A 20,855-nucleotide genomic window follows, 5' to 3' on the forward strand; every position below is an offset into this window, starting at 1 on the left:
TCTTATCTGGGGTTTTCTACAGGGTAGCAGGGCCGTAGCTAGCAGGGGGGCAAGGGGGGCAGTTGCCCCCTACCGAAAAAATTCGGAAAGCATTATAGAAACTTAAAGAAAACTTTCTTCTTAACCGTTTAAGGAGTTTTAGACTATTAACTACTCATTTGCCCCCCCCCCCCCCAACAAAAAATCCTAGCTACGGCCCTGGGTAGATGATTTGTAAGATCACCAACCTTGTACGGATCAAGAATCAATACTCTCATTGGTGCCCTTGACATCCAAGAATATTTCTTGGGTAGAACAAATTTGCATTGCATAAATATGCTGGTCATGACATAAGGTCATTTTATTTGATAGCTATAAAGATATGAAAATTACCACCATCTTGTTTGCACCAACTTTGTTATCATTTGATACTTAGTAACTATCAAAACGTTAGTAATACACAATTTTAACAATATATTTTATTGAAAAAAGCAGCCATTTTTCAGTCATTTTGAATATTTGTGTTCTATATATCTAACCGTAAAACAAACTCAATGATGTTACCATAAACCAAGGTTTTGACACTAAAAGTCAGCTTCCTAAGAGTAGGAATTCAGGGTATATAAATTTCCAATGATTACTTGTTTGGACCAGCTTTAGAAAATGTAATCTTATATTTTCATGAAATCTACATCCCTAAGATACATTTTATACTTATTAATCATATAAAAAAAAACAAGTAACAAAATCAAACCTTTATTAATATACAATATATTATAGATTCTAATTCAACACATTTGTAAGCACGAATCTGACTGCAGGGGCGTAGGCTAGGGGGGTTCGGGGGGTTCGGACACACACACACACACACACACACACACACACACACACCCCGCTGAAGCAAATGGTCCGCTTTCAGAACTAAAACATAGGCCTACAGGTTTATACATATGGAGTTTCTGGTGGTGCAAAAACAAAATAGAAAAAGGTCCACTTGGTTCATATTCGCTGTTCAATACACACACCCCACACCCCCTCCCCCCACACCCCACCCCCTTGTAACGCCACATAACGCAAAAACCAAAAACCAAAGGTTACGGATTATATTTCGGAAGACATACAACTTCAGTGATTAATTAGCGGCCATTTTGAAATTACCGCCATCTTGTTTGGAAATGTCATCTTATATTTTCATGAACGCTATATCCCTAAGATTAATTTTATACTCATTAATTATCAAAAACTAAGTTAAAACATTGTCTTTTAAAGTTTATTAATAAACAATTTATTACAGAGTTTAATGCAAAAAGCTACAATTTTAGATGGCCATTTTGAATATGTGTGATCCTTTTAATTTGATTGTATCAAAACCAATCTTAAGGAACTTAGGGCCTAGTACTTTATCTGGCAGCATAGACAGTGGCGGATCCAGAAAATCCTTCTCATTTTTTTTTTTTTAAATTTGGGGGTGGGGGGAGTGGAGTGCAATAACATGAGGCGGAATGCCAAGGGAACTCCCCACCCGCCTGCTACCGATTTAATCGGGCTGCTGGTGCTCCCTTGCACCTGCCAGTGCAGGCGGTCCCTCCTCTTCTCCCCCTCCCCCCCCCCCACCTTTCCTGTCGTGGACGGAGTAGCCGGCCAAGGCCGGCTCTTGTGCCCACGACAGGCGTGCGCTACAACAGCTTGTTCTGAATGTGCACGTAAAACCCTATGACATGACATGACATGACAAGGGAACTTTGGGGAGGTCTGGAAGGAAGGAAATGTTTTATTTAACGACGCACTCATCACATTTTATTTACGGTTATATGGCGTAGAAGGGGAGGTTTGGAAGGAGATCGTAAAAAAAGAGAAAATTAATATGCCTATATAATAAAAATATTACTGTCGCAAAATTTAGGGGGGGGGGGGGGTGTGTGTGTTGATAGATTTGGGTGCCATTTCAGCCAACGTTAGGTTACGTTTTAGCTTTGGTATGGTTCAACGTCTGAAATAAATAAAAGTTGTTATCCATATTCAGGTATTTTCGTAAAACGCATCCTCATCATGACTTGCATTGACCATGGCTCAAATTACGTTTGCTTGCTCGCTAGTATTGCTCGGGATTTCCCGCCAAATTGGACTTTTCAGCGGTGATCAAGAAAATGTCGTCTTACAAGCTGTACTATTTTGATGCTCGTGGTCGCGCTGAACTGATGCGCCTGATATTTGCCTACAAGGATGTGACGTATGAAGATGTCAGGTACACTAGAGAGACATGGCCAAGTGTGAAACCATGTGAGTATAATTATTTATGCCATTGTTATTCAGAGCAGGTAACTCGGAACGTGACTGAAATTGATTAGTTTACGAAGATAGCCGAACAATTCCGAAATATTTCAGACGCGAAGAAAATGTAGAAATTTTTTAGAAAATTATTTAAAAAGTAGATATTACTTCTTTGTTTTGGTTTTATTTGTTAGATTTCTCTTTCTGTTATGATGTTGGCCAGTTTAAGTAGAAGATTATTGTATGAATATAAAAAAAGCGCACAAATGAAACGCCTGTGAACGTGCCATTGCGAGATGGTAGCTTCAGACCATAATGATAATGTTTGGCTAATTCAGAAGATACAAAAATCATAATAGTTCATCTTCAAGACAGATTCAGTGGGAGGTTTTTAAACTACAAAATATATATTATTATTAGAAGCCAGCTTCACTATTAACAAAACAAGTATGCTAAATAATAAATTAGTAATTGCATTATTGTTTTTAACATATGCACGTTAGTAAACCCCTTTTAAGTGACTAAGAATATACTATGTTAATGATAATGGCTTGTAATTTAATAGAAGGAAAATTTACTCCCAATTGCAATGCCACTGCTATTATTTTGATAGTGAATGATAGTAGCCTAGCAAATGGGTAGAAAAATCTGGGATTAGAAGCAACCTGATTTGTTTTTGTAATCAATGTTGTGCCGAAAACCCAGAACATTTTTTAAATTTGAAATAGTAAAGTTTGTTTTATTTAACGACGCCGCTAGAGCACATTGATTTTTTATATTATCATCGGCTATTGGACGTCAAACATATGGTCATTCTGACACTGTTTTTAGAGGAAACCTGCTGTCACACATAGGCTACACTTTTACGACAGGCAGCAAGGGATCTTTTATTTGCGCTTCCCACAGGCAGGATAGCACAAACCATGGCCTTTGTTGAACCAGTTATGGATCACTGGTCGGTGCAAGTGGTTTACACCTACCCATTAAGTGTTGCGGAGCACTCACTCAGGGAGCACTCACTCAGGGTTTGGAGTCGGTATCTGGATTAAAAATCCCATGCCTCGACTGGGATCCGAACCCAGTACCTACCAGCCTGTAGACCGATGGCCTGCCACGACGCCACCGAGGCCGGTTAAATTTGAAATAGATGATGTGAGATAATGTTAGTAATTAATAGTAATACTAACTTAATATGTTATTTATAGGATTTGAAATGAGCTTCTATTTCATACCATGTTTATGTCCCAGAATGAGATAACTTTCATTTGTTACAAGCCTTGAAATTATTTCACAGGGGACATAACATGATACTAAATGGTAGTGAGTTTAATATCCTATTTATTCCCTATAATCGATCTTAATTTATGTTTATCATATAATATCTTACATTTTCAGTGCAATCAAAGTATGTGATATTTTTCAGATCACATATATTAAGAATTATATAACTTTGCAAATTAGATGTAAATTAGTCGAGGTCTTGGCACTAGGTTTATTGACATTTAAGCAAACATACTTGGGTGACACTCCATAATTGACGTATGCATTCATAGTTATCAAATAAAAACATTTCAATGACAATTTGACACTGAAAGCTGTCCAGCATTCAGAAAACAAAAAACGTTAGGCATAACTTTATTTTGATGTAAGGACATCCAAAATGACGTCATTCGGGTTTGACGCCATTTCCATTCAAAAATACACTGCGACACATATTCTTACGTCATTTGAATATCTAGTAATGGCGGACTGGAATTAAAGTTGCGTGTACAGTTTACAAAAACACGTTGTAATAAGCTTGAGCTTATATGATAAAGAGATTATTACCCCCGTGTATTTCGGTATCATCAATATCATATATTAGGAATAAAAATAATGTATTATGCTCGCCAGAGGCTCGCATAATACAATTTTTATTCCTAATATATGATATTGACGATACCGAAAACCACTCTGGTAATAACCTCTATATAACACTCAACTCATTTGGTTCCTGGCCCGTGCTTATTTAGAGTCCAGACTAAGTCGCTAATGATGTCACACACATACAATTTATATGGCTTAGAGTCTCGAGTCTAGACTAAAAGTTTTATAAGTACCAGGCCATATGTTTATGTTCTGAGTGAAATAATTTTCAGTTATCATGAGACATAAACATGATATGAAATGGTAGCGAGTTTACTTTAATATCATATTTATTACCCATAATCGATCTTAATTTATATCATTGAACTCATTTGGTTGACCTTCATGTATGGTTGTAGTGCGCCAATCGATGACGTCATGTACGGTCCTACTTGACGTTCTAATGGGACGTATCAGTTTGATATGTATCAAGATAGTTTTATCCATATAGGTAAATATAGAATATCAGGTTACTACGTTTTGATATCGTGGTTATTTGGCAAGGTTTAGATAATGGTGTAACAGGCGAGATTCACAAATAACCACGATATCAAAACGTAGTAACCTGATATTTTTTTTATCATACAACCCCTTTCAAGTTATTTTTTTTAATATGTTTCAGTCAAAAGCGGTATAGAAACTATTAGTTTTATCATGTAGAAACTAGTACTGGAAGTCGCACATAGCAAGTGTCTAAAAGCATCTTGGGAATGACATAGCCAGCTTAAAAGTTATATATGTTTTCAAATTTTAAATAAACTACTTTGATTATATTTCAAAGTCTGTTGTGTCACAACATTACAATTTAAAAAAAAAAATTCTGTGAAAATAAACTCAAGTTTATGTGTGACCTAAAGAAGATCTACATCACTGGCTGCTAGTGACTGTGACGTCAGACGCTGTTCCAATGTAAACATTCTTTGCAGGAAGCTACTTGTGTTTTTGTTTCAAAATGTTTAATTCAAAATGCTGGCTAGTTCCGAATGGGAGCAAATAATGGAGAATTGAAAAATAAGAGGTAATTTGACGTTACAGGAAGTGTAAATGTTATATTTATTTATGCAGTTCAACAATTATTGCTGTAAATGGATGTTTGAAAAATGAGAAAAAAATCTACCTGAAAATTGAGCAAATATCCGTCATATGCGCACAACTCATTTCCTAGTGAACTGATAACACTTCAAATTAGGCCTATCATGTAGGGGTTATCAGGTCAATAGGAAGCATGGTTGCATGATAATAATATATAGAGGTTATTACCCTTGTGTGTTTCGATATCGTCAATATCATATATTGAGAATAAAAATTATATTATTGGAGCATAATACATTATTTTTATTCCTAATATATGATATAGATGATACCGAAACACACAAGGGTAATAATCTCTTTAAATCATATAATGTTTATTTTTTCTATAATTTTAGTAGTTTTCTTCCATTTTTGCTTTCAGCGTTTCCTACTGGTCAGCTGCCGTGTCTTGAGGTCGATGGGAAGAAACTGTCACAGAGTATTGCTATTACAAACTTCCTAGCTAGGAAATATGGTACGAATTAGAGATGTAATGAAATACATACATGTATGGTGACCAATACGATACATATATATATATAGAACTTCATATACATTGTTTTCGCTTCCTATTTATGTTCATCAAGAATATATATACCTGAGACCACGTAGTAGTCGAGTGGTATGTTCTTGCACAAAATAAACTAGTGTAATACTAATAAATAGGAAGCGAAAAAACAAAGTGTGGAGTTCTGTATTTATTACATACCTTCTTTTATGCTTTACAAAAAACGTTTTTTAATTTAACATTGTAACAACACTTTGTTAAATCTATGATCAAAACACCTTTCATGGATTTACTTAATGTTAAGAATCGTACTCTGAGGCTAGTGTTTTCCCTAGCTTGTTTTACCATGGTGCAGCACCATGCCTCAATAATCTAGCACCATCTTGCCTTAATCAGTGCCATGCTGCCCTGAGATTAAACAAGCCTTTTCAATAATTAATTCTAAAATTGCCTTTATAAAACACCCAAAAAGGTATTATTAATTAATAAAATGTGCCTTTTATATCTTTTGCCATTCATTTATTAAAGCAAGCACATAAATTACATTACTGTTTATTTCAATTAATCTTTGTGTATTTTTAATGAAAAACAAGTGCCCCGAAAATGGTGAGAATGCCCCAAAAGTGTTTGGTCTACCATGCCTTGCCTAATTTCCAGGGAAATCACTAGAGGCAATCTTGTATAATATTTCAAATACGATGTGACGTAATTTGTAAATCATACATGACGTCAGTAACAAAAGGGTGGGAACTCCCAATAAAACTAAAAAGGGAATAGACCTCTTTCACATTCCACTGAGCATGTGCCCGTTGTGGGGTAACTCGAGGACGCAAACCGCGAGATCTCGCAGAAATAGACCTGTGGACAAGTTGGGGTGGGGGGCATAGATAATGGGAGGCCACGCAATAGGAATGTGAATATCTCCATGATTAATTATTCCATCAGTAGGGAACCCGAAAATTCTGTCGACATCCAACAAGACTTATTGAAGACATTTATGAATTATTGCTTATCACAAAATATTTTGTTGTTAATGCCCGACAAACCATCGGTTCGGATTCGTACGCAATAAATATCAGATATGGGCTGAAATATTATTAATGTGTGCGCGTGTATGTATGCAGATATTTATTGTATTTAACATAATTTAAATATTTATAAAGCATTATACAGATAAATACATTCAGGATTCTTGTCGGGATTTCTTTTCACCAAGTTATTTAAAATTTTGTTCGGTATTTGGAATAAAATTAAATGATACATATGAAAGTTGAGCTATGGTATATAAAACATTAGAATCAGGCCCGTAGGAATGATATCTGGAGTTGGGGGCACAATCTGTAGTGGAGGGACACAGTCTAGTTGGGGGGGGGGGGGGGGAAAGCCATATTTTAAACCGGGTTTATAAAAGTGGGCCTATAGTCTCTCTCCCCCCCCCCGACTTCTTGGTTGCTACCGACCTGAGAATGGTCAGAAATGTAACTGTATTGCATATACCTAAGAAAGATGTAAGTTTTATTTATAACAGATTAGACTAGCCGAAAGCTTGATAATATAGCTACAAATTCAGGATGATCTCTTTATTATAAACTCATGAGGGTTTATTATGCGCAGTCATAAGGTACTGTGTTTGAAGCAAACATATTAAGTACCATGTCGGGCCCGTAGCCAGGGGGGATCGGGATTGAGAGTTCCGCTCAAATGAATTCTTTTTCCGGATTTTACATATAAAAATCCTTGTCCCCAAATGACCTGGATAATGTAACAAGTGCGTCTGTCTGAGGTTCCATTTGCTGAAAGTTCGATCCTCCTCAGTGAGCCCGTTTGATTATTTCCCGTCCCAACCAATGATCCATCAAAGGACGTCGTGTATGCTATCCTGTTTGTGGGATGTGAGAAGTATGCCATGTATCATTTATTATAAATACATTATAAATACATTGGTATATATATATATATATATATATATATATATATATATATATCTGGGGGACCCCTCCCCCCCACCCCCCCTCCCCCTAAATACTCATTAGTCCTTAAGGCTCCAACTGACGGGTCCTTTTGGTTTGTCTGCCAGTCTAGCAGTCCGTCTGTCTGTCCCACATAGTTTTTCAGACATTGTTATGGTGATACTTCAGAATATTGAGCTGAAACTTTGTGTAGGCTTTGTGTAGAGCAAATTGGGAACAAACGTGCATCCGATGTCTGAAAACACCTCTTTACAATGACATTATATAATCACAGATGCTGTAGCACATTGGCAGTACACACAGCCGTTTGTCATCCTTGATTTCGTCACCAGCCGACAGTGTCACATGATGTCAGAGTTACTGATGTCGGCTAAATCTGTGGACGTGTATTGCTTTTGATAATACGTCTTTAGTCTTTTTTTTTTTTTTTTTTCTCTTTCACAATTTAGACCAATAGTCCAGTCTGTAAGATAAAATGAGCTGTTTTTTCCAGTTCGCCTCTCTTTCCATAGAGTTTGGTGTGTATGGCAGTTTCGATTGGCCACTCAGCTTGTCTCAGGTCTTGATGAATTGGACACGCCTGTAAGATGTGTTCTGCTGTTTGGTCTTCCAGGCCACAACTGCAGGTTGGTGTTGCTGCAAGTTTAAACTTTCTGAACATGTGAGCATTCAGTCGGTTGTGGCCTGTCCGGAGTCTCAACAGAGTTACTTGTTCCAAGCGACTGAGAAGGTGGTAATCATCTTGTTCTGTCCTGGGTCTGTTGGCTGCCTTTATCAAGGTTTTCTTCTCTGAGAAGCTAATGTTGTTGCTGGGCTGTACATGATTAGCTCCTAGCTTGGCTAGCCTGTCTGCTTCCTCATTTCCTGGAATCCCACAATGTGCTGGGATCCACTGTAGAGCTACTCGTCTTTCCTTTGCTACCTCTTGCATGGCTTCATTCAGGTGAGGAAGTTTTTCCCCTTGCAAGGCTTGTAGGACTGAGAGAGCATCTGTGAGGAAGACAACTTGTTGACAGTCTTCTTTTGCATCCTTGATCATTGTAGCAGCCTGAATAAGTGCATGGGTTTCTGCATTGTAGTTGGAACTGTGGGTGCCGGTTGGTACTTTTGCAGTTAGGGTATTTCTTGAAGGGAGCTTGATAAATATGCCTGCCCCTCCATTGGCCACAGTCTTTAGTCTCATTCAGTTAAAGGATTAACTTCAAACAATCAAGTCTACTAATTTTATGACATTTTGTAAACGAAGTAGGTACCAATCAGTTAGATTGACAGTAAATGTGCTATGATTAATAATAATATACTTAATATTTAATAATGGTCTGTGATGCATCCCCGTTGGTGGGCCCATTGGGCTAGTTCCAGCCAGTGCATCACGACTGGTATATTAAATGATGTGGTATGTGCTATCCTGTGTGGGATGGTGCATATAATTATAAAATATCCCTTGCTACTATTGACAACTGATAGCTGATGATTAAATGGTGTCATTAAATAAAAAAAATATTTATAATGGCAATTTCGATATAACGACAATTCAAATGTGGTCATTGTAACGAGGTCTGACTGTATATGGTTTTTCTGACACGATGGTTGAAGCTCAGGGCTCAAACTTAACGAGGGCACCGACGACAATTGCCGTCGTTGAGATATAAATTGCCGTAGGTAGAGATATAAATTGTCGTAGGTAGAGATCATCACCGGTGGCACTTTTCTGCCATCGGTAAAACTCCTCAACAATGGCAATATATATAGACCTGGTGTACATTGTCTGCCAATATTTAACATTTGCACATTTGAAATATGTCTACAAACAGCAAAATAGCCTTTCAGTCATGTTTATTGTCACTTTTAAAAAATTGCCATAGGCAGGCTCACAATGGCCGTCAGTGGGATGTTTCACCCATGTTAATTCTTTTAAAAATTGCCATAGGCAGGCTCACAATAGCCGTCAGTGGGATGTTTCACCCATGTTAATTCTTTTAAAAATTGCCATAGGCAGGCTCACAATAGCCATCAGTGGGATGTTTCACCCATGTTAATTCTTTTAAAAATTGCCATAGGCAGGCTCACAATGGCCGTCAGTGGGATGTTTCACCCATGTTAATTCTTTTAAAATATTGCCATAGGCAGGCTCACAATAGCCAATATGTTAATTCATTTGCCACATTCACAATGAAATATGTCTACAAACCAGCAAAATGTTTCACCCATGTTAATTCTAGCCATTTCAGTCATGTTTATTGTCACTTTTAAAAAATTGCCATAGGCAGGCTCACAATAGCCATCAGTGGGATGTTTCACCCATGTTAATTCTTTTAAAAATTGCCGTGGGAGACAAATTCTTATGTTCAAGCCCTGAAGATACTGAGTAGAAATTTGTGTATAAATCAAGTTTGAATACCAATTATATTAAAAATGTTTGCAAGATTGAAATAAAATTTGGCAATTGTTAGGCAGGGTTGGCTGGATAATTTTGAATCAAAACTATTATTGGTAAAAAATCTTAAGGCAGAGATGAATTTTACTTGTAGAATGCAGGAAATTGCATTCAGGACATCTAGATTTCAAAATGTTATGGGGGAGCACACGCCTGAATGCCTTAGAAATGTTTCTTTGCGCTCTCGATCTCAGTCAGCGACCTCAATGTCTACTTGGTTCTACCGTGTCTCATTGGTGAATTTGGCAAGTGCCAGAGCTAACTTAGCTTTGCCTAAGGCCCAAAACACACCAAAGCTGGGTTTGGCAGGGTTGCTGCCAGCGGGTAAAAAGGGTATAGCGCTATACCCAAAATATTTTGCAGATTTTTTTAATTTTAAGTTAACCTTTTGACAAAATTAATTACTTTTTATCATTACTGCATGATTTTCTTAACCCTAACCCTAAACTTAACCCATTTTCTTTCAGAGGGAGGCCTCCCATAATCCCTGTTGACTATGGTTGCATTCAGTTTCATAGTGGCATTATCAAAAATGTTTTTCTAGCAGAAACACTGTTTCCATGGTGAGGTGAATGTGACAGAATGCGAATGCTTTATATCATCTGTTGCCAGATCTGTGTGTTTTATCACATTCGATTCTGTGCATTTTGTGTGTTTTGTCATAATTGGCCCACTATGTGTACATAACAGGGCTTGAACTTAAGAATTGCCATGGGTGAAACAGCCCACCGATGGCAATTTTGAGCCTGCCTATGGCAATATTTTTTTATAAAGTGACATTTACAGAAAATAAATATGATTAAAACGTTACTTTGCTGGATGTAAACATATTTCAAATAAAAAAATGTTATATATTGGCAGATTATGTATAGCAGGTGTATACATTTTGCCATTGTTAAGGAGTTTTACCAGCGGCACAAAAATGCCATCATTAATTATCTCTACCTACGGCAATTTATATTTATTAGCAACAGAAGTTGCCGTTGGTGCCGTCGTTAAGTTCGAGCCCTGCATAATGTTTGAAGCTAGATATTTACCAATGTTTTTACAGACTTGTATGGTGCTGACATCTGGCAACAGGCGAGGATTGATGAAGTCATTCAGTCCATAATGGACTTCATCACTGCGTGGGTCAGAGCTGTCCATGAGAAAGATGAGACAAAGAAGGTACTTTATTACTTTGTAGTTATGGTCAGGGGTCGAAATTTTATTAATTGGGGCACAGCAAATGTTATTGTCTTCAGTTTTATAACAAAAACTTGGAGGGTCACCATGGTGAAAGTGGTTTCAAGCCTGATTGGTTACTAAAAATTGAAATTAAAAAACTTTCGCAAATTGTTTTGATGAACCATCAATTCATTCACAAATTTTAAAATATTTGTTTTGCAATTAAGGATACATATTATACAGGGCTTGAAATAATGACCTGTGAAAAGCAGTCCACATTTTAGATCTTGCAACTGGCAAAGAATCGCAGGTGGCAAATTATGTAGGGCACCATGGCATTTTTATTGCGGTCAACAATGTCTGATTTTTTAAGGCACAAATTCGAACCCTGACTGTTCCCATAAATAAGCAAAATGGCAGATGGCAGAAAACTGCATGTATTTTGCCCTATGCGATCTCAGCTAAGTCGATACCAGTGACATTGTTACAGTCTCATATGTGGAATCTGTGTCACTGTAATAGTTTTATCAAGATTTGTATCAGGACAAAACGTGGGGGAAATCAAACAGTAATTAAAGGTAGGAGAGTAATTTATCATAGTTGTTAACAATTTAGTTTGGACTTTTAATTGAAAAAAAGTAGTCCATTGAGTGGCTGCAGCAGGTTTTCTCTCTACAGTAAGAGGCAGGACGTAGCCCAGTGGTAAAGCGCTCGCTTGATGCATGGTTGGTTTGGGATCGATCCCCGTCGATGGGCCCATTGGGCTATTTCTCGCTTGAGCCAGTGCACCACGACTGGTACATCAACGGCCGTGGTATATGCTGTCCTGTGTATGGGATGGTGCATATAAAAGATCCCTTGCTGCTAATCGAAAAGAGTAGTCCATGAAGTGGCAACAGTGGGTTTCCTCCCTCAGTATCTGTGTGGTCCTTAACCATATGTTCCGACACCATATAACCGTAAATAAAATGTGTTGAGTGCGTCGTTAAATAAGCCATTTCCTTCCTTCTCTCTACAGTAATTATCTCTATGATCCGTAACCATATGTCTGAAGCAATATAACCACAGTTAAAATATGTCGAGTGCATCATTAAATAAAAACATTTCTTCTTTTTGTTTAAATGATTCCAGGAAGAGTTGAAAAAGAAGGTGGGTGAAGAGGACTACCCGAAGTTCTGCGCCAAGATGGAGATGTGGCTGAAGGAGAACGGAGAACATGGAGTCTTTGTCGGCAACGATGTGAGTCTCTGCAAAATACTTTTTTTTTCTTAGGAAAAGTGAATTTTAAGAAGCACTTTTCCTTCATCCAGGGAGGTTGCGGGACTAGCACAGTGGTAAAGCGCTCGCTTGATGCACAGTCGGTTTGGGATTGATCCTTGTCGGTGGGCCCATTGGGCTATTTCTCACTCCAGCCAGTGCACCATGACTGGTATATCAAATGCCGTGGTATGTGCTATCTTGTCTATGGGATGGTGCATATAAAAAATCCCTTGCGACTAATGGAAAACTAGCAGGTTTGCTTTCTATGACTATGTGTCAAAATTATCAAATGTTTGACGTCCAATAGCCGATGATTAATAAATCAATGTGCTCTAGTAGTGTCGTTAAACAAAACAAACTTTAACTTTCAGCAGGGCTAGCACTAGATAAGAACATTATCGCCAAATTATTTCTTAAACTTAAACAATTACAGAAATCCAATTATTTTCAAGCAAAATATCAATTATTATAGGAAATAAAATTTGCCAATTGATTTTAAGAAGTTGCAATTAGCAAATGCCAGAGCTAGCCCAGCTTCAGAGAATGCAATATCCCATTTCATTTATTTCAACTTACTTTCATGCTTAAATCCAATTAAGGTTCAAGCACACTGTCCTGGGCACACACTGGGTTAGTTGTTAGTGGTTAGTGAAAGACGAGAGGGTGTAGTGGTCTTACACCTACCCATTGAGTTGTTAAAAATCTCTCTAGGTGGAAGCCGGTACCGGGCTGTGAACCCTGTACCTACCAGTCTTATGTCCAATGGCTTAACCACAACGCCACCGAGGCCGGTTCTATTAAAGAACTTTAGTACCATGCTACCTGCCTATCCACTTACTTTGTTATGATACACCGGCCTCGGTGGCGTCGTGGTTAGGCCATCGGTCTACAGGCTGGTAGGTACTGGGTTCGGATCCCAGTCGAGACATGGGATTTTTAATCCAGATACCGACTCCAAACCCTGAGTGAGTGCTCCACAAGGCTCAGTGGGTAGGTGTAAACCACTTGCACCGACCAGTGATCCATAACTGGTTCAACAAAGGCCATGGTTTGTGCTATCCTGCCTGTGGGAAGCGCAAATAAAAGATCCCTTGCTGCTAATCGGAAAGAGTAGCCTATGTAGTGGCGACAGCGGGTTTCCTCATAAAATCTGTGTGGTCCGTAACCATATGTCTGACGCCATATAACCGTAAATAAAATGTGTTGAGTGCGTCGTTAAATAAAACACTACACAAAACAGCTTCATGGTCAGGCAAGTGTGTGTCAGTGTACTCAACAACGAGAACTAGAATTGAAGACACCTGGTGCTTTAGTTTCGTTAATAAAGTTGTTTCATTTGTAAATTTAGTTTTTTTCTTCTTCTAGAATAGCGTTGGGGCATGATCGAGTGAAGATGGAATAGCTAAATGTGAATTTCGCTATTCCGTGCTTTATTGCACCTTTCATTGCGCCACACTGGAAGATTTGATTTGCTATTCCGTTTTAAAACATGAGTATTTTAGGAAAAGCAGAATAAGATATATCTTGACTTCTGTCTGATATTGTGCGAATGGTCGTTTCAGTTGCCCATTACTCACACAAATCTAATAAAAAAAAAAAAATCCTCTTGATTAAAACAGCATTAAATCAATCGATAAATTATTATTTTGTCCGTATACTGTAATTTTTAATTACGACACATTTATCATGTTTACATTATATTACTATAAAATCCCACAGCACTAGGACCTCCACGAGTACTCGTGCATGGGTCGAGTCTAGCAAGACTAGAGTCCGTTCACAGGACTCTGGTACCCGTGCAAGGAATAGGATAGGATAACATTTTAACGTACCTATATCCAATTAAGGAAGAGCATTCTCATTTAATCATAATTCATACGTCATTTTGCCATATGCTTGCAGCCGGTTACATTAGAGGGCTATGAGAACGTCTGGAATGCAATACAATGGCATGATTTGCCATCCATGTTGAGTGCTGGAATTAAGATGCATAATACTATGTTATTTTATTCCTCAGTCTCATTATCGTCTACCGGGTCCGGGTTGGGTTTTACCCTCGAGTACTCGAGTCTAATATTTTGGACTCATAGACGCCCTACACAGCACACACTGATATTTGATTATGACTTTCTTACCTCCTGGTAACCTGAACGACCGTTCTCGACTTACTTGACATGTGGTAACCTCCTGGTAACCTGAACGACCGTTCTTGTCTTTCTTGACATGTGGTATCCTGGTAACCTGAACGACCATTCTCGACTTTCTTAACATGTGTAACCTCCTGGTAACCTAACCTAAAAGACTATTCTCGACTTTCTTGACATGTGGTAACCTCCTGGTAACCTGAACAACCGGTCTCGACTTTCTTGACATGTGGTATCCTGGTAACCTGAAAGACCATTCTCGACTTTCTTAACATGTGTAACCTCCTGGTAACCTAACCTAAAAGACTATTCTCGACTTTCTTGACATGTGGTAACCTCCTGGTAACCTGAACAACCGTTCTCGACTTTCTTGACATATGGTAACCTGGTAACCTGAACGACTGTTCTCGACTTTGTTGACATGTGGTAACCTCCTGGTAACCTGAACGACAGTTCCCGACTTACTTGACATATGGTAACCTGGTAACCTGAACGACTGTTCTCAACTTTCTTGACATGTGGTAATTACCTGGTAATCTGAACGACCATTCTCAACTTTCTTGACATGTGTTAACCTCTTGATAACCTGAACGACCGTTCTCGACTTTCTTGACATATGGTAACCTCCTGGTAACCTGAACAACCGTTCTCGGCTTTCTTGACATGTGGTAACCTGGTAACCTGAACGACAGTTCCCGACTTACTTGACATGTGGTAACCTCCTGGTAACCTGAATGACAGTTCCCGACTTACTTGACATGTGGTAACCTGGTAACCTGAACGACAGTTCCCGACTTACTTGACATGTGGTAACCTCCTGGTAACCTGAACGACCGTTCTCGACTTACTTGACATGTGGTAACCTCCTGGTAACCTGAATGACAGTTCCCGACTTACTTGACATGTGGTAACCTGGTAACCTGAACGACAGTTCCCGACTTACTTGACATGTGGTAACCTCCTGGTAACCTGAACGACCGTTCTCGACTTACTTGACATGTGGTAACCTCCTGGTAACCTGAACAAACATTCTCGATTTATTTCGATGCCTGCATACTACATACGGAAGTTTAATGGATTGCCTGGAGCCTGAAGGAAATTTTATTTTGTCGTTTTGTTTTCAGATAACGGTTGCAGACATGGCAGTGTTTGATGTGATGTGGAGCACCAGGAAACATTCGGTCAACAACAGTGTGTTTGACGACGACAAGTACAAACTGCTGATGGCCAACTTCAAGAAGATCGAAACACATCCCAAGATAGCCGCCTGGATCGAGAAGAGACCCGACACTACAGTCTGATCCCGAAACCTGCAGCGGGGAAAAAGGATGACAAATAAATTAAAAAACTGTCGGATCGCATGAAACCAAAACCTTTTACAGCATTACCACCTAAGATGAAGAACAGTTGATTTCTTAAAGGCCCAGACCCTAGTTTCAGCCCATGAAAATGGACACTGAGTTTAGTTAATCTACACACCTGCAAATGGACACTGAGTTTAGTTAATCTACACACCTGCAAATGGACACTGAGTTTAGTTAATCTACACACCTGCAAATGGACACTGAGTTTAGTTAATCTACACACCTGCAAATGGACATTCAATTTAGTTAATCTACACACCTGCAAATGGACACTGAGTTTAGTTAATCTACACACCTGCAAATGGACACTGAGTTTAGTTAATCTACACACCTGCAAATGGACACTGAGTTTAGTTAATCTACACACCTGCAAATGGACACTGAGTTTAGTTAATCTACACACCTGCAAATGGACACTGAGTTTAGTTAATCTACACACCTGCAAATGGACACTAAGTTTAGTTAATCTACACACCTGCAAATGGACACTTGGGTTTAGTTAATCTACACACCTGCAAATGGACACTGAGATTAGTTAATCTACACACCAGCAAATGGACACTGAGTTTAGTTAATCTACACACCTGGAAATGGACACTTGAGTCTAGTTAATCTACACACCTGCAAATGGACACTGAGTTTAGTTAATCGACACACCTGCAAATGGACACTTGAGTTTAGTTAATCTACACATCTGCAAATGGACACCGAGTTTAGTTAATCTACACACCTGGAAATGGACACTTGAGTCTAGTTAATCTACACACCTGCAAATGGACACTGAGTTTAGTTAATCGACACACCTGCAAATGGACACTGAGTTTAGTTAATCTACACATCTGCAAATGGACACTGAGTTTAGTTAATCGACACACCTGCAAATGGACACTGAGTTTAGTTAATCTACACATCTGCAAATGGACACTGAGTTTAGTTAATGTACAAACCTGTAACACACATAGGGATAAAGTTATAACAGAGAGAAGCCAAAGTCTGTGATGTTTAAACGGGGAAATACCGTCTAAAAATAACTAGAGCTTGTCTCAATAACCATTATTTCTTTGATGACCGTGCGTTTTTAGAATTATGAAAAATGCTTTTTTGGGTATTACAAAAATCTGGATGACCAGAACCACTTAACGTTATAAAAATGAAAATTTTAAATAATAAAATGTAAGTACTTCAAAGTTAAATGATCAGTGAGAAATATGTCCAAGTGTTTAAAAACTAGGGTCTGTCACTTTAATACTTTAATACGTGAACTGCATTTTTTGCAACTTATATGTAACTTAAAAAAACCTGAAGGTAACTTGATTCAGTGTATTTAGAATTTTATGTGTATGTTTAATGCATTGCTTGATAATAAAATTTAATGTGTGCCATTTCCGTTTCTTTTTTACTTGTACTGTTTTAATTATATATACATGTATATTAAATGTGTTTTCTCTTTATTATGCAATCTAACAAATACTAAAATAAAGAAGAATGTTTTATTTAACACACTCAACACATTTTAATTACGGTTATACATGTGTGGCATTGGACATATTGTTAAGGACTACACAGATATTAAATGAAAGAGGAAACCCACCTAGCAAATAATAAGTACCATTGCTCCACTGATGTCACAAAAAAACTTTACATATTACATTTTTTTTTATAAATATTGTTGCTAATAGAAAAGAATCGATTTTAAAATCACCTTACAAACATGTTGCATGTATCATGAAATAGTTAAATTTCCGTTGCATTAATTACAATATAACGTCGTCCCATTGGTCCAGCTGTAGCAACAGGAGTTTGTTCATATCTCGATGAATGTGAAAATTACTTCATCAGGGAATGTCATTTTATATTAGTAGTTTGTCTTTCTGAGTGTTATTGTTTTAACCAAAACAAATATTAATTATAACTATTGTCTGTTGTATCCTTTACATTCATCTGGGTATGAAAAAAAAAAATTCATCCGCAAACTTATGTGAGAACGTCTTCGCTGATTCACAGTTTAAAGTGATTTTTTTTCGTACCCAGATGAACATAAAAAGTAAAAGTGCATTGTGACGTTTAGATGTTGATACTTTCATATCCCACCGTACCGTTTGTTGGTTTTCTATAATACAATTTCAAGCCTAGTAAAGTTTCTTTTGCATGGCGGTATATTTTCTCCACTTGTGTCAATTCCCTCAATAGGTGCAGGTATGTAATTCCAGGGACTGGAAATACTGCACACTGAGCATCATAAATCTTTAAAGGATAAACATATTTAGTGGGTTTTTTGCCTATTAAAACAAAACAAGACCACTGAAAATCAGAAATTTAATATAATTATATTAAAATGGTCTAAACTATAGGTAGTACTAAACCAAATAACTTCCGGCTAGGTCAAAGTGCACCAAACTTTTGATAGAGAAGTGAACACCACAAGTCCTGTGATTGGTTTTAAATGTGTGTGGGTTGTAAAAAAAAAAAAGTTTCATCTGGGCAAAAAATGTATGCAGTTTTATTTCATCTAATGCCACTGTGTCAAGTAACCTTGTGCTTGAAACATGTATGGGGTAACTGTAAGAAAAAGTACTCTTAATTTTGTGTGGAACTAGGGTAGACATAGATGCTACCAGTTATCTCAGAAGTAAGCAGCTTGACCCCCACTTTTCTCTGATTCACTTTAAGGGTGAAGGGTGGTAGTATTTATATCCATGGCGTTTATGTCCATTGATATGCTGCAGGTAGGATTTTTAGCCACATATGTTACTATTGTTGTCTATGGGATTTGATTTGGTAGTATACCCCCCATAGAAGCTACTTGTTATTTCCCTTTCCAAAGTGAATGTTCTTTGATCATTTACCTGTTCACACGTTAGTCTGTTTAGGAGGAAATTAACTTGCTGAATAACACTGCAATAATTATGTAACTGCAATATATAACACTAACAAAACAATGGGGCGGTTGTAACCATGGGGTAAAGTGCTCATTGGATATTTTTCATGTAAACCAATGCTCCACAACTGTTGTCACAAAGGACGGTGGTGCTATCGTTGCATATAAAAAAAATCCCTTGTTGGTAATTGGAAAAAAGAAAAGAAAAAAAGAATAGCCTTTAGTGTCGTAACAGCAGGTTTCTTCTCTCATTATCTGTGTGGTCCTTAACTATATGACTGCATATAAATAAAAATGTTGTGGTAAGTAACCGGTCTTCCTTGAAGGTCCTTCCCTGCTCCCACCTGATATCCTCATCATCTAATGAAGCTGCTCTGACCCATGGCGCTAACTAAAGATCACTGGTACAGTGAAACCCCTCTAAACCAAACACCCTTGGGACCAATAAAAATGTGCGGTATTAAGAGGGATCCAGTTTAGAGAGGTTAAGTTCTGTACAGGTTTTAAAAAGGGACTAAAACGTCCGGTTTTAATGGAATTCTGGTTTACAGAGGGTCGGGTGATTACAGGAGCTTCGTAACAATGCCATATGTAACCACTACTTTCACAAGTGCTTAGACGGGTTCACAGCAAAAGCTGATGGGTCCTGGCAGGAATGTGAGACAAATGGCCACAAGAGGCAAGCACTTGTTTTAAATATTTAGTTTAAGAGGACTGGGATGTGGACGTGGAAACCAAAAGAAATTGAAAAGGAAGAGATGAAGGAGAGAAAAGAAGAGGATAGTGGGATATATATATATATATATATATATATATATATACACACACACAATACATAGGTAAATGTTATTATCTTGACCCATGTTGTGTGAGCTCACAGTATCCCATGGCAAACTTGTTATCTTGAATTACTGTTATCTCCTATTTCAGGGCCATACCCTCGGGGCGTGTGTTACAGTTGCCCCCCTGAGAATCTCACTTTTTTTTTTTTCAACTCCAGAAAATAGCATACACATCTCGGGGTTTAATTTGTATAGTGTTTCATTTGTTTATAAAAAGTAGTGACCCCCCACCCCCCTGGGTTTTTGATCAGGGGAACAGCCCTGTATTTGGTTCAGTCCCTTCAACATCCAAGACAGGTTCAACTATGTGTGCAGAAATTGGGTTTCACAGGTCAGATGCCCTCCACCCTCACTGCTGAAAGCAAATTTTCTCTTAATATATTTCCAGGGTGAGCATGACCTGAAGATCCCTAGAAGCTCACCAGTCTAGAATCTGCATAATTTTCTGCACTCACACCAAATATGGTGTATGCGTGTGTGGTGTGTGTGGTGTGTGTGTGTGTGAATATAAATTTATTAAAAAACCACACGACCAACTGTTGAATTGTTTTATTAAACTTTTTGCCTTTTTCAAAATCAACTATATATAAATAATACTTACAAAATGTTATTCAAATGATTAGTGACCAAACTGGCTTCATTAGTTCTGTGTATTATGATACAGATATTATTTAATTATCTCAAACACCAAACAACAGTTTTTAAAACAATTTTTATTTTGTTTTGTTTTAAACTCAAGTAAATAACAAATGTAAGATACTAAATATGCACTCTGTTGACAAACTGTATTCCACAATAAACCCAAAGCCTATAACATTTTCTAGAATAGGTAAAAGGAATGCTACATGTAAAAATATCAATGCAGTTATTCAGAGCCGGTTTAAGGATCCGCGGGGTATGTTCAACTATGTGTGCAGAAATTGGGTTTCACAGGTCAGATGCCCTCCACCCTCACTGCTGAAAGCAAATTTTCTCTTAATATATTTCCAGGGTGAGCATGACCTGAAGATCCCTAGAAGCTCACCAGTCTAGAATCTGCATAATTTTCTGCACTCACAC

The 20,855-nt window shown here is 37.8% G+C and overlaps 1 protein-coding gene across 1 annotated transcript; it reads left to right on the forward strand.

The window, feature by feature from the left end:
* The first annotated feature begins 2,087 nt into the window (after positions 1-2,087).
* On the forward strand, positions 2,088-16,233 carry LOC121388466 (glutathione S-transferase 1-like). The gene is made up of 5 exons (XM_041519853.1): positions 2,088-2,259; positions 5,609-5,701; positions 11,193-11,308; positions 12,440-12,547; positions 15,837-16,233. Exons 1-5 carry the CDS (start codon positions 2,127-2,129, stop codon positions 16,011-16,013), a joined length of 627 nt encoding a protein of 208 aa, XP_041375787.1. The 5' UTR covers positions 2,088-2,126; the 3' UTR covers positions 16,014-16,233.
* Positions 16,234-20,855: the final 4,622 nt, after the last annotated feature.

Source organism: Gigantopelta aegis, chromosome 1 (genome assembly GCF_016097555.1).
Source record: "Gigantopelta aegis isolate Gae_Host chromosome 1, Gae_host_genome, whole genome shotgun sequence".
In the NCBI taxonomy this organism is placed as follows: Eukaryota; Metazoa; Mollusca; class Gastropoda; order Neomphalida; family Peltospiridae; genus Gigantopelta; species Gigantopelta aegis.

Excerpts from the sequence above, each read along its gene's own strand:
- LOC121388466 (XM_041519853.1), top strand. The coding sequence starts at position 2,127 with ATGTCGTCTTACAAGCTGTACTATTTTGATGCTCGTGGTCGCGCTGAA. Across the intron at positions 2,260-5,608 it reads ATGGCCAAGTGTGAAACCAT|CGTTTCCTACTGGTCAGCTG; the intron begins GTGAGTATAATT and ends TTTTGCTTTCAG. Across the intron at positions 12,548-15,836 it reads GAGTCTTTGTCGGCAACGAT|ATAACGGTTGCAGACATGGC; the intron begins GTGAGTCTCTGC and ends TTTTGTTTTCAG.